We start from the raw sequence: 14,976 nt of genomic DNA, 5'->3' as shown, positions 1-14,976 counted from the left end.
CCAGTACCCCTCTCTCTATCCGAGCTTAATTAGCCCTTTAGCCATTTCAAACAGGATGATCTACTTAAGAGCGTGTCCTCCGATGTCTTTTAAGCTACGGAAATGTGTATTTTTTTAAAATCATTATACAAAGTTGTTTGTCTGATACAAACGAAATGAAAAATCTCAACACATTTCTAAATAGGTATTTAGCCAAAGTAGTGTACGTTTTCATACAGTAAGTAAACAACAACCATCTATAAAATGTATTTATATAGAAACATTTTTCGATATATATATATATATATATATATATATATATATATATATATATATATATATATATATATATATATATATATATTTTTTTTTTTTTTTTTTTTTTTTTATATATATATATTTTTTTTTGTGGCGAACAGTAGCAGAGTTCGTTCGCAGCCACTGATCTCTTATATAAATCTATAAAGTAAACAATGAACAGTTGCTGCCATCTTGTGGTCAAACAAGGAACTACAAGTATAGATGTGATTAAAAGATGTATCACTTTGACAGTATTTTCAAACAAGGTTAACATAAAGTATAATGCATACGCAAAATAAATTATTATAGTGGACTACGTTATAAACATCACGTAAATGCCTTTATAAAATGATAAGAATTTATAGTTTAAAGAATACGAAATAATCAATCCACAAGGACGCCTGACGTAAGTAAACGTTTTCTTACCTAGACGATCTTTCGTTGCGGACGCGTGTCTTAGCAACGCTCAATGTCTCTTCCTTGAACTCTCAAAACCTCTACCCAACAAAAATGCTATCTTCAATTTAAATGACTTTAACCGAAAAATACATCTCCGAAACACAAGAGCGAGGCTGAAAATGATTAAGGAAAAGTTGAGTTTTACGTGTGATATACTCCTGTCTCACCAACAGCTCGCATGCTGTGACCGTTACTGTGGTATTCCTCACCAGGGCAAGAATGTGCTCATTTACAGCAATAAGAAGACACAACAAAAGGTTTGTTCACATTTCGTTTATTATGTGCAAGAGGAATTTAATTCAAACAACTTAGTTATATTGATACGGCTGTGACTTAGAACATAAATGTTATGTATGCAGTTTATATATCTGTATAAAAATCTTGTATTCTTCTTTACAGCCACTGCTACTAACAGGTCACCATGGTGACATCAGTGCCATGACTTTCGGAAAAAGAAGCAGTCCTGTTACCTTATGTTCTGCCTCTTCTGAATATATTATAATTTGGGATATTGAGGCATGTCAGAAAAGAACAGAAGAGGGTAAAAGTTCTGTGTACATAAGTGTCTGCAGTGCAGTTCTGTCATATTTTCTTGTAGCTTCTGTAATGCTAGCCTATCGATTTTTCACAAAATATTCTGTTCTTTCACAAATCTGTTTAGTAGTTTATACAGCCATATTTTTTCTGTTGTGTCTTCTGTGGTCTTAGACTTCCCAAATTTTCAGTTTAAATAAACTAAATAAGTTTGTGTGCAGGTAAACTTGCTGCTGGAACAGTGATCGGCACTTTACTGGGGAATGTTGTGCATCTCTCATTCTGTTCCAATGATGAACTGGTAGCTGTCTGCTCAGGAACAACTATTTATGTTCTCAATTCAAAGGTACATCAGTGTGGACACAAATAATATTTTAATGGCAATTATTAAAATTACTATTGATTTAACATAGCTAATAGCTGAATAGTTATGTGTTTTTAAGATGCCAAATTTTCTTACATAACTCATATTACTGTTATGTCCCATGAACATCTTGCTCACTTTGCTCTGAATTAATGTTTAGTTTTACAACTATTGTAATAAATAAAAGTTTGGGAAAGGCACTTATCTCTATTTAAAAGACAAATGTTCCATGTGTTGAATGTCGCTGGTATACAATTAATCTTTACATCCAACTTTTAAAAGCTGCATATTATTGCTTCAAATCTGATTTTGGCTGTTGTCTCCTACATCAGAAACAAGAAGTGATTTGCACATTAAATGGCCATCTTGGATTTTTAACATCTACAGAGTTCTGTCCATGGAACACAAATATTCTTGTCAGCACCTCAGAGGATCGGACTTTTAAGGTGTTTATGCGTAACTATGCATGTATACATGTACCATTTGTTAAAGATGACTTTACCTGATTTTTTTTTTTTTTTCCAGGTTTGGGATTTAAAAACTGGTGCTGTTTTCTACCAATCCTTTGTCCTTGGAGGTAACATACATTTCTGTGATATCTGGAGAAAATTAATTATCCTAAATTAATAGGCTGGTAATATATAATAATATAATATTTATTCTTGCATAATATTCTATTATGTATTTCTGTCCATAATGAAAAAAAATGGTATGATATGAATAGAAATCATTTTTAGAATTTTGACTCATTGTTCAGTTGACTCTGTAAGTTACAAGGCTGTTATTTTATTTTAGCAATTTAATTAAAATGGGGGACTTATTTATTCAAGTATGGCTTAAATCCTATTGCAATTCTGTGACATGATGGGAAGCAAGCTGTTCAACCCTCCAATATGACTGAAGTAAACAAATTCTAAAAATACTTGTGGGATGAAATTCTTTCACAATGATAAAAAAAACCCCTCATTACCAGTTATCAGACATGCTTAATACAGTTATTGCTGACATTGAGGCACAACTAGTTATTAGGTTCAGGGGATGATTACTTTTTATGTTTATTCTTATTGCTTTATTTATTTATTTTAATTTCTATTATGTACTATGCTGGAACAAACAAAATTCCCCTCAACCCCCTTATCAATAAAGTATTATCTTATTACTACCACATCTTTGTCACATAGGGCTTGGTTGATTTGGATAGTTTTTTTCTCTGACTCAATGACATTGTCATAACAAAAATATATGTTGTACTTACTCTGGTTATCTATCTTTGTCTTAGAAGTATTGTATCAAAGCATTTCAAAATAATTGAAAATAAACAATACTTTAACCTTTTTAGGGTCTCCTCTGCTTAGCGTGTTGTTCTTGGAGGAGGAAAAGCAGCTTATTACCGGCTCAGCCGATGGACAGGTTAGTGTCTGAGAAGAATCATGGTGGGTACCCAAATATGAAGATCGAAAATTCCAAATATGAAAATTCACGTTTGTTTTAGGTGTGGTGCTTTTCTTTTGATGACGACCACAAATGCCATCTTGTGAAAAAAATGGACCTTCAAAAGATGGAGAAAAGATATGAGATGCGCCAGGAGACTCTGAGTTATCCACAAGGTAATACAACCACTTACTAGAGGAAGAGGGTCTTCAACAGCTTTCTGTTTTAGGACTCTCATGTAAGTCAGTTTGTGAAGTGGTAGGCTGGGGTGGTATTCCCAAAGTTTTAAGAAAGGGACCAACTGTAAAGGGATCAAACCGTAAATTTCCTGGGAAAGCCTACTCAATGATTGGAAACAATGTTCAAATCAATTGTCTAAACTTGAATTAATTGTGGTTTTCATTCTGGCTTGGGACAATGAACTAGATCAGAGGTTCCCTAACTGTGGGGCGCACCCCCTTGGGGGGGCGCCGTGTCATTGCAGGGAGGCCGTGGGAAGTCGTCGAGATGAAAACACCACTCTTTAGTGGTGTTTTCATCCGTCTGGATGAAAACATCTATCTGGATGAAAACATCCGTCTGGATGAACGCTGTGTGCGCTGGGTTTTTACCTTAGAATGGCCAACTCTCTGTTATTCCGATGTCAATTTGAAAAAGTAGGGGCTTCCACACTTCCCATATATTTGTCAATATATTTGTCTGTTTAATCCGTTGTTAACATGTGGTAACCTGTTTTTCCGAGTTGCCTTTAATCGCAACATGAGCGCCATGACACTTGCACTGGGTGCAGGGCTACGCAGGTGTGTGTTAGAATCATGGCAGCAAACCAGCAAAACACAGAGAACTTTTCACAGTTTTTCCCCCAACCTAACAGTCTGAGTTGAGTAAAACTGTTGGATGCTGGTAAAGTTAGCTAAAAGATGACTGGCTAGCTAATATCAATACAGCACCTTAAGCTTAACAAGTAGCCTGTAGGCTACCGATGTTGTTGTCTATGTCCAGCTATGTACATTCATTTTGCCCCCCAAAAAGTCGACCCCCCACCTCCCGTTCTTAGAGACAGGGTGTCTCTAAGAACTCCCCCCACCTCCACACACACACCCATAGTGGGGGCCCAGAAAATGTTTGGAAACCACTAGGGGGCCCAGGAGAAAAAGTTTGGGAACCACTGGACTAGATCTTTATCCTTGCGGAATTGTGTTGGAGAACATAAGAGTTTAGTTGCCTGGTCCAGAACCGTCTTGTGATCTGGTGAAGGCTTATGACTGTGTCCCCAGGGCATGCTACTGGAATATGAGGTACTGGTGATGCTTTCAATGGCTACTTAGTCATGTATCCACATTATTAAAACAGAGTCAAGCTTATTTCCAGTGTGCACTGGACTCATCCCCCTCCCCTCTTTGTGGTGTTAATGGACAGGAGATCAAAGACTAATTGTGGAGTGGAGGGTGTCTGGTTTGTGTCACCTTTTCTTTTTGCAAATGATGTTCTGTTGGCATCTTCCATGCATCCATCTAACCCTAATCCATGACTTTAAGGCTGAAGTAGAGCCTTTCACAGAGGTATATGAAGCTTTTGGAGTGAGACTCACCTCCTTTGAGTCAGAGTCCATGATTCTAAACCACAAAATGAGAAGACCATTGAGGGAGAGCCAGACCTTGATAAAACCATGAAATTTTCCTTCTTTCCTGGGAATGTCTTGGGGTCTCCCTGGGTGAGCTGGAGAGTGTCGGTGGGGAGAGGGATGTCTTGGTGTCCTCACTGAAACTGTTACCCCTGCAATCTGATCTCATATAAGAAAAGGACGATGGACGGACGGATGTCACTTTGTGAGGCGTAAGTAACTTTTTTTGAGCAAGAGAATTTCAACAGTTTGGCTCTTTTTATGTCTTTTCAGATGTTGCTGAACAATTGGTTGCTAATAAAGTGGAGATTTCAAAGCCTGTCATCCAAATGACTTCATGTGGCTCATTTGCAGAAATCCAGTTTGGCCAAGAAATGTAAGTAAAGACAGTGCAGCTGGAGTAGTTGCATAAATTTGAGCAATGTGCTAACAGGGTACCTTCATGGTCTTGAGGATCTGGAAAATGATGATATTTGCCTCATGATATTTAGTTTTTCCATGTCTGGATAAGCATAGTAAAATTGTTGTTTTTTTCACACTCAGTCAGTACAGTGAATTGTACAGAATTTCTAAAAGTCATAAACAATAATTACCACATTTTATCCACCATTATTGCGATTTTTGTTGGGAAGCTCAATGATGAATGGAAAAGTTGATGATAAGGTCTTAATATTATTAAGCTCTCAGTTTGTTGTCTGCTGTTCTTGTTGCAGAGGTATGAATAAGTACAAAGTCCAATGCCAGGTCTTAAGGGGCTTATTACATTGTGTGCAGACCCAGAGAAATACATCACATGAGGCCTCAGTAACACAGCATAAACTATTGCAGTGAGCTGTGACAGAATGTAGACACTTAAAAAGACATAACTCCATATTTTGTAGCCCATAGGAATGGAATTGACATTAATACCTCATTGCTGTTAAAAAAGCATATAATCCCACAGCAGCAGTTCACCATCTTTACTTTTAATATAAACAGAAGCATAACTGTAAAATCCTGCTCTGTAGTTTATGTCTCTATCCAGCTGCTGTGTTACTGGCTTTTTTATGGTGACCTTAAACAAACAGAAGTGCTTTCTTTTCTGTGGTTAGATATATAAAATGACATGTATTGTCATTAGAGTTGCTTATGGCTAAATTAGGGTTAGAGTCTGGGTTTTTGATGTTTTCAATGTTTTTAATGTTTTTATCTTTTCTTTTTATCTATTTATTAATTTCTTTTTATTTCTCTCACTGTTTACGTTTTTAATGATATACACGATAACAGAAACATAAGTGAATTTTAAAAGAGCTATATCTAGAGGTTAGAGTCCTTGTCAAAAAGCTTTTTGACTAAAGTCCAAGAGGTTAGAGTCCTTGTCAAACGGCGTTTTGACTAAAGTCCGAATGGTTGGAGTCCCAGTTGACGGCGTTTAACTAAAGTTCTACAGCTTTTTATTTCTCTTTCTCACTGTTTACGTTTTAATGATTTAAAGCCCCCCGGAAAATGTGTTAAGAGTCCTAGTTAAACAACGTTTAACTGAAGTCCTAAAAGGGGTGCGGGTTTTAATGTTTTTTCTTTTCTTTTTTTAAATCTCTCTCTTTTTCACTGTTTATTACGGTGCTGTTTTTATTTTAATTATGTAAAGCACTTTGAAAGCCTTGCTGCTGAAATGTGCTATACAAATAAAATTTGATTGATTGATTGATTGATGTATGCAGATGGATCCATTAACTGCTCTATGCCTCATGTTTCAGCTCCATTACAGGACTTTTTGTATTTGTTAATTGGTTAAAATAACTATACTATATTTATAATGAATTTTCTCATCAGAATCAATTCATTGCTTTTTTGTTGCCTGAACATCTGACTTAGCACCTATGCTTATTTTGCTCATGTAGCAGGGAATGTGAATGTATGTTTTCCTCCACAAATAAAACATATACTTTTGGTGCAAATTAATTGGTGTAATTAACAAATTTATGTATGAAAATTCCACCCATAATAGCTGCAATTTTTCCACTATGTAATAGAGCACATAATGAGCTTCCAAATAATGGTATACTAAAATGTAATTGTCCACAATATTGTAAACTTAGCATGTGGTCGAAAGAGGATAAAATAAAGACCCTTGGGGCTTTCCATCTTCCTGTGTGTATACTGTCTAGACTCTAGACCTTATATAGTCAGAAGAGACTTTTACTAGAATGTATAGTCTTGTGGTGGTTCTGCCTTGTCACTTTGTCAGTGCAATGGGTTTTTCTTTACTATGCGGTTTCGTTGTCATTCCCAACTAAAATGTAAAAAAAAAAAAAAAAATGTTTTAACGGAAAATTGTGTAACAGTGGTTTTCCATATGCTTCTGTGTGGGCTCCTGCAGAGACAACAGCTGGTTTTGTGTAGGAAGCACCGACGGTCTGTATGTGGTGGAGCTTGCTACCTCAGAACTCCTGACGGTGCAGTATTTCAAAGGTGGGCTGCTGGGGGGGGGTTTCATTTCTCCAGTTTTTTTTTTTTTTTCAGAAATATGACAATGAATACCGTATTTTAAAATACAACACAGATTTTTAGCAAAAAGGTTAAGTACATTCAGAGCTATGGCTTTCAAACTACAGTACATTTACCAGTGGTGGTTTGTTTTTTTTTTTTTTTTGTTTTTTTTAGTAGCCCTCAGAAAAAAAAGGCACACTTATTTCCAAGGTAATCATAAACAAATGAAACTGAGCAACAATACCTAAAGAGACACATTGGTCAGTGGCATTGCTTTTTTGCTCATTGGCACATCCTCAAAAGAATGTTGTAGCTTCTTCTACTCAATGCAATACAGTGGGGTTTGCATATGAAAAGGCTTAGTGGACTATTAGCAGTACTGCTATGTACTTATCAACATTTTTTAGTTTCAAGTACTTTAAGAACATATTTAACAAAAGATCTCATATAATAGTTTGCGTTTGACTACTTTAATGAATTACAAATCATCACAGATGCTGATTTTGTCAGGCATAATGTAAAAGGCAACCCTTTTGGACTTTGAAATTGGTGTTGATAAGGAATCTCTGATTGACCATAACTTAATTAATGGGCAAGAAAACATGTTTTTTTTTTCCTGTTCATTGTTATTGCATGACATAGCAAACTAACATGCACAATATATGGTATCCTTTTTTTAAAATCTCAATAAGTACGGCGGTATTTGGAAAAATCTTATATTGGTACTTGTTATAAAATCCAATTAGAACGACTGCTTTGTTAAGACAGTTTAATTACAGCTACACATTCAGAACTGTCAGAAGTAGCTTGTAGCAAAGTTAACCAAGTGATGATTCAAGATTCAATAAAACAATACTTTTAAGTGGCTTTGGTTTGAAAATATATGAAATGATGTTTTTTATAGACAACCCCACCCTGAACATCACCATGGCTGGATCATGGTCAATCTGTGTAGGATCTGATAAATCTGTGAGTAATTTTAAAACAGTGTTGCTAAACACTGTAAAGTCTGTATCCTGGGTTACTTTTTAAATTTGATTGTTGCTGAAAGATTTTTTTTTCTTCTACTACTCAGATGGTGGTTCTCGTGAGCTCTTTGTTTACTCCGTGTGTAGTCTTGCTGGAGTTGTGCTTGAGTAACCTATGCAGGACAGGAGAAAAAGGTGGTGGAGGGTTTTCTGTCTTTCCAAGGTAAGCCAGGAGTTAAAAATAAACATTTACCTACCTACCTACCTACCTACCTACCTACCTACCTACCTACCTGCCTACCTGCCTACCTACCTACCTACCTACCTACCTACCTACATACCTACCTGCCTACCTACCTACCTACCTACCTGCCTGCCTACCTGCCTGCCTACCTGCCTGCCTGCCTGCTAAAGAGGAGATAGTTAAATGTGTGTGAAATGTTAATTCTTCCATGTTTGGCATCACTACAGTATATGTTCTGGGATTGTGGAAGTCTGACCTAAGCAGCAGTACTCCATGACACAAGAAAAAGCCCTATTTATTGGTTCACTTCCTTTCTAAAGGTTCCTCTCACCCTGATATTTCCATATGAACTTACTCAATTATATCTAACCATTGCAGCCATCTGGTTTCTTATGAGTCAGCAATATCACGGTACTGTAAATTAGAGCGACTAATAATCCATAACGATGGAAAAATGCTGTACTCCACTGTTTCCAGTAACTCCGTCCCCCTGTCTCCCCTCCTCCCTTGTTTCCAGTTCTCCTCCACTGCTGGAATCTCCTCTAAATGCAGAGTTAAAAAGGAAGGAACCCAGCCATCCGAAAAGGAAAGGTTTGTTGTAGGTTTAATGTTTGAACACTCGTTTCTCTTTCTCTTAGTTGTTGTTGGTGGGGTTTTTTTTTATTTCTCTGAAATAGCTTTCATACTTAGTTCTGATTGGCTAATCCAAGAGCTTCTGAAAACATTTCCATTATCTACACACATATATAATGGATGAATGTGGTTCTGCTTCTTGTGTTAATGCGGCCTTCCTCATTGCGTTCCCTTCAATTCAGATCTAAGTTTCATTGTGCCATTCCTGTTTTTGCTGTATTTTTATGTATGTCATCTGACTGGAACACTGAAGCTTATGTGTCTGCTTGTGCTGAGGCTTATATGTTCTTCAGAGAGTTTATGCTGAGAAAGCCAGTCCAAGCTGGATTCTCCACAGCTGGAGTGGAGTGATTTGCCAATATAAGACTATGTAGGGGATTTTATGTATAATTGAGAAGTGCTGTGTGACTACAACATCAGAGCAAAAAAGAAAAAAAAAAAAAAACAGCCCACAAAAGTTTACAGGCTGCCATTCTTCCCCATGCATCTCCATATTCTTAAAGGTATTTGCAAAATTGCAGACAAATTACACCATAAACCCCTGAGACTCCTGGAAAGGAAAAGGTTCCTTCATCGTACGTCTGGCACAGATCTGAAGGAGCTCTTTCAAAAGAGCTGTTGGTGCAGATTTAGGGGCTAGTTCTCATTTCATACTACGAAACGCCAGGATGGACGACTTTTTAGGACAATGTTAATGATCTGTCATTACTTTTTTTTTGTGATGTACAGTATTAAGTATTCACTGAGGACAGTAGGCTGAAGGTCCAATTTGTAACATATTGTAAAACTTTAGAAATTGCACATTTTCACAGCATAAATTGTAAAATACAACCAGAAGTTTCCCAAATCAAGTTCAGTATACGACAACTGCTCTTTTTCCACATTTTATAGCATTATCACCAGAAAGGTTTGTGTATTTTATGATAATCTTGCTGAGCAAACGTTTACAAAGTACATTACATCGTGATTCCTTTTGCTTCTAATCTATCATTGGACTTGTACATGTATTAACATAGAAAACCTCACACATACATTTAACAGTCTCTTCTAACTACTTTGAGACAGGACAGGCAGACTGATAGATAGAAAGCTGTATTATCATGATAACAATGTGCATGTACATGTTCATACAGAACCCATCATGAAAAGATTAGTTTCAGATTTTTACTTTTCCAGCCTTTAAATGATATTTTAAACATTTTTAAACATTATATTTTTGGATAAACTATAAAAGACTATATTTAACAATACAATCCTTAAACAGAGTAAACTTGCTGTTTTTTTGGTGTTACTGCTTTAGCTCTACTAATGGTTATTGTTTTGTTTTTTGTTTTTTTTTTTCTCTCTAGATATGACATAATGAAAGCATGATCAAGTTACATCTCAATCTGCTGTTCTGTCTTAGATGCAACTACTTGGAAATTTGTCTGAGACTCTCACAAGGCTTTAAATAGCTTCTAATGAGATGTCAGCTTAAATTATGTGAATTTTATTGACTAACAAAGCTAAATGGCCATTTTATATCAGTAGGGGGTCAGTGGAGTTGTTCAATGATTCCAAGGAGTTGCATTGTCTTTACTCTGAAAAGATTACTTTTTTTCCTCACTGGATCTGTTTTGGATCAAAAGCTTCTTTGAAACACAATAGAGTAGAGAGAATTGGAACCTTGTAAGAGGAGCCTTGCTAAGATGATCTTTGAGTCTTATGGTGATATCATTTAAAAGCCTGGCTAATAAATTAAAATTTATTTTATTCACAAAAATGGTATAGAGGCTTTTTCAAATGAAAGTTGATATAACTGAAGTAAAAATCAATCAGGATTATGTAGAAACAACAATGGACATAGGCATCAAATTTTTTTTAGAAGCATGACATACCAAAAGAGGCTAAATTGAAGTTTAAATTCCAAATGTAAGATGAGTACCTGCTAATGTGATGCCCTGTACCCCTAATGAGGTGAATAATCTTCATGTAAAAGGTGGATTATGTGCTGACATTATAGAAAATACTTATTCATATTTGTTCTTACTGATCTCAGTGTGATGGTTTCAATTTAATTGACTGTCTTTGTTTAGAAAACTTGTCTTTGTTGCATGCATTTTGCAAGAAGAAAGGTTTTTAGTAATCGTCACATATTTTAACAGCTGTGGAAAAAGTGAGCTCATTCTAATATAATAAAGGCATTGACAAGGAACAATGAGGAGCATAAAACATCCCGCAGGTTGTGGCTGTTCTCTTAGTGCTTGGAGCACTGTGAGATCATCCAGTGCTTCTGACTCACCTCTTTCTTGTATAACCCAAGAAACCTGCTGTAGAATAACAAGTTAAGGAAGAAATGTTCTGCCTTTTTTTTTTTTCACAAATTCACCTAATCCTGTGGTTGTAAAGAAATGTCTGTAAGCGTTTTTCGTCAATATACTACAGAACTGGAGTGCAGAGATTTTCTTTTTAAGTGTATCTTTGAAAAAAGTATTTAGGTTCAATTCACTTCAGTATGTACAGCCTATCAGATATTGGCATTCCAGATTCTAATAAGTGAAAAAAAGTACTAGCTTATTTCTTTTTGAAAGTTTTTGCTCTTTGCCAAAGATTATTACTGGATAAAAAAAAAATAACAATAAAAAAGTATTTACTGAATATATATTTGAACCATGCCAATTTCTTCTTTTTTGTTTTCCCTTTATACTTAATTATCTCAGCACATAACTTTTTTTTTTATCAGCCAAAGACAATCTTACTTAAAATGTGATTTATTTAGCCAAAAAAAAAAACAAAAAAAAACATGCAAAAACCAAAATCTCATGGTGGTTCCTGCAGTCAATGCTTGGAAAGAATAGGATATGAATATGTTTTTGTAGCCAATCTCTCACCATTACCTGTAGACAGAGTATCCACTGCCCATTGAATCTACCAGTATGTTGATTTGAAGTATTTCATTCATTCTTTCGTCTTCTTACTCCTCTTTTGAATGTTTTGCTACCATGTTCTTTTAAACATTCAGATTACAATGAATTTAGCCCATAAACAAAATAAAATAATTCTTTATTTCCTTGTTTGTTAAATACGATTATGTCTTTATTCAGTTTACGTAACTTCATAGGTTTTCTGTGAAAACACTTGTAAGTTATAAAATGTACAATAATTAGCCCTGTTTGTCAGTCTGTATCTCATCTGAGATGTTTGGGTTTTTTTTTCAAAGGAGGAATAAAGGAAAAGCCGCTAGTTTTTCACTCAAAAGTGAAGTCATCTGGATACAACACCACCCCAAGGTATGATAAGGTATCTCTGTCTGAGACATATGTTTTATACACCATTGATGGTCGAAGACACCTGTTAAAAATTACAGCTGAAATATACTGTGATGAAACAAATAGAGTGTTGTGATTAGAGTCGTTGCTTGATTGATTATATTTTTCTTTATTTCTCTATTTCAGAATGACTATGTTTTCAGCACAAACCAATGCTCAGAAGAAAACATCACCTAAAAAGTCAATAAGACATTTGTAAGCAGTGTACTCTACTGTATTTACTCTGCGTATGTGTATGTGTCACATAAACTACAAAAAACATGTTTTTGTCACTTAGGGGCTTACTCCATAGAAACTACCCAGAGGTCAGTGCAGCACCAACTGAACCACGTACTGCTCTTAGCATTGCCAACAAACAAGTCTCATGCCTTCAGTATTCAGGTGAGTTACTGATGACAGCTAATTTTGACAAGCCATTTATTTGTGCCAAAAGACAAGTTGCATGAACATTTTGATGTGTTAATATTCTTTTTTTCCTGGGATCTGGTTTTTTGTTGTTTTATTTGAATATTTAGCTGTATTTTTCAGGTATTCTCATGTATTTTACCTGTATTGTAATAAAAGGATAATTTGCTGTATTGTATTTTCTAAAACTAAAGTCTAGGGACCTACTACAGAATCCAAAATGGGGATTATCTTATACTGACTTTCTTTATTAAAATTTAAAACTATCCTTTCATTATCTAACACTTGCTTCACAAAGATTTTTTAAATGAGTATTTACTTAAAAACCAAAAGCTTCTTTGATGGTTCCTGGGAAGTAATGCAGCAGGTATGAGGTGGTTAAAGTTTGACCATTGTAGTGTACAGTTTGATTTACCTTTCCGTGACAATACCTATAAAATTGTTACTAATACAAACTTTAAATTTAAACTTTTTTGCTGAGTTTTAATTTGGATTAAGAAGATTCTACATCTTAAGAAGTAAACTGTGCTTTTCTTTGTCCATTCTCCACTGAAAGGGTGCAAACACATGAGCCAATCATTTATGAAATATAGTATTTAATAAAGTTCCTTTATGACAACAACAAAGCTATGATTTAAAATAATGAGACTTTTTCCAGACAGAACTCTTAGTTTGAAAATAACTGATCCAAAAATATCTCTAAAATAAATCTGTGGTTTGTTGTATTTCTCAGGTGATGGGAAAAAAATCCTGTGTGGTCTTGGCGACCGCTCGGTATTATTGTACAACTCCTGCCTTACTGGTAGTCCAACTGCCTACATAGGTGAGACATTATCCAAGAATGGTTATTTTCTGCTTTGCTGTTTTTAACCTGCACACTCACTGTAATGTTTTCTTTCTGGGAGTGGATTTGTGTGCCATTTTTAACTGTTACCTTTGATAACAGCAATAGATTACACTACTTTGAAATAAAGTTATTGCTGTTATCTATTAAACAATTAGCACTGTAAATAGTTATTGATTAAATGAAAAGTATCTGATCACTAACCAATGCAAAAAGACCTACTTTATCCTTAAATAAAAAAGTATGCTTCCTTGTTGAACAAATATAGCTCTGAAGATGTTACATGTAATTAAAATTTGTTACTTTACTTCACATTTGGTGGTTTTGCAGCTACCTTATGACTGACAATTAGACAAAACATTCACCATCCAATTTATTTAGTAAGGTCCAATTTTGAAGGAAAATGTCCACAAGAAGGCAGCAGAGATAAAGGACAGAAGTTGAGGTGACATGTAGGTCAGCATGAACCTCCTCTCTTCAGCCTGTCCCTCTGCCTGAACAGTTTCATGAAAGTAAATGTTGTGACTGTACACTGATTTATCAGGATCATTTGAGACCTGGGTTTTTGAATGTAGGTCATGACAAGCCAGTGACCAGTGTGAGCTGGAGCCTCTGCAGACAATGGTGGCTGAGTGCAGCAGAAGATCTATCATTACGGATTTGGGCCAAATCCTACTCAGAGCCTGCCATTATCTTGGTAAAAAAAACAAACAAACAAACATGTATTTAATACACATCACTTGCAAACTTTCAGAATCTTAAGCTCCTCTATGTACTTGAGCCCTTTAATTGAAAAATCACATAATCTTTTTTTTTGTTAGTTGTTTTTGTAGTTAAAACACAAGTATATAAAACATGTAATGCGATACGTCACTGTCATGCAGTAAAATCAATGGAAAATTATTTTAGTCAAATAAAAAAAAAACTGGTGGATAAAAAAAATCCAAAGGTTTTTATCCATCAAGGCAGACATTCATCGGGGAATGTCTGGCCCGGTGAAATTGGGGCAGACATTCAACTTTTGACATGACACTGAACATACAGCCAGGGGTTGATGAGTTAGATGAAACTAAATTCTATTTGTATTTTTAAGTAAAATTAGGAAGGACTTTGCTCTCCCAGAGGTTCTACCTAATGTTAAGTACCTTTAATGTGCGCCGCTCTGTGAATCTCTACCAAAACTCGGCTTAATCTATGCCAGGGTTTCTCAGTTCTGGATGACTGCCCCACATGTTTTTGGTTTTTCCCTTCTCCCGCACACATGACTTGAATAAGCGGGTAATTAACAGGCTTCTTCAGAACAGAATGGCAAAGAGATGAGATTATGCAATCATTTGTATCAGGTGTTCTGGAACAGAAACGCACCTAAAATATGCGGGGCAGAGGTACTTGAGGACCGGAATTGAGAAACACT

General features: G+C 35.5%; 1 protein-coding gene across 1 annotated transcript in view; it reads left to right on the top strand.

Annotated features, from left to right (window-relative positions):
* The first annotated feature begins 375 nt into the window (after positions 1 to 375).
* The window catches only part of wdr27 (WD repeat domain 27), a 38,331-nt gene continuing 23,730 nt past the window's right edge, over positions 376 to 14,976 (top strand). The window contains exons 1-17 of the mRNA XM_014983166.2: positions 376 to 995; positions 1,138 to 1,279; positions 1,494 to 1,618; positions 1,969 to 2,082; positions 2,162 to 2,213; positions 2,976 to 3,046; positions 3,129 to 3,243; positions 4,965 to 5,067; positions 7,051 to 7,142; positions 8,065 to 8,129; positions 8,236 to 8,351; positions 8,890 to 8,963; positions 12,205 to 12,274; positions 12,440 to 12,508; positions 12,591 to 12,694; positions 13,452 to 13,541; positions 14,138 to 14,259. Of these exons, the coding sequence (XP_014838652.2) occupies positions 858 to 995; positions 1,138 to 1,279; positions 1,494 to 1,618; positions 1,969 to 2,082; positions 2,162 to 2,213; positions 2,976 to 3,046; positions 3,129 to 3,243; positions 4,965 to 5,067; positions 7,051 to 7,142; positions 8,065 to 8,129; positions 8,236 to 8,351; positions 8,890 to 8,963; positions 12,205 to 12,274; positions 12,440 to 12,508; positions 12,591 to 12,694; positions 13,452 to 13,541; positions 14,138 to 14,259 (1,662 nt within the window). The 5' untranslated portion in view covers positions 376 to 857. The remainder of the gene's footprint in view (positions 996 to 1,137; positions 1,280 to 1,493; positions 1,619 to 1,968; positions 2,083 to 2,161; positions 2,214 to 2,975; positions 3,047 to 3,128; positions 3,244 to 4,964; positions 5,068 to 7,050; positions 7,143 to 8,064; positions 8,130 to 8,235; positions 8,352 to 8,889; positions 8,964 to 12,204; positions 12,275 to 12,439; positions 12,509 to 12,590; positions 12,695 to 13,451; positions 13,542 to 14,137; positions 14,260 to 14,976) is intronic.

Source organism: Poecilia mexicana, unplaced genomic scaffold (genome assembly GCF_051168715.1).
Source record: "Poecilia mexicana isolate PSO_F unplaced genomic scaffold, ASM5116871v1 scaffold_15, whole genome shotgun sequence".
NCBI classification, from domain to species: Eukaryota; Metazoa; Chordata; class Actinopteri; order Cyprinodontiformes; family Poeciliidae; genus Poecilia; species Poecilia mexicana.
The sequence above is the reverse complement of the archived record's forward strand: the minus strand, read 5'-3'. Positions and strand labels throughout refer to the sequence as shown.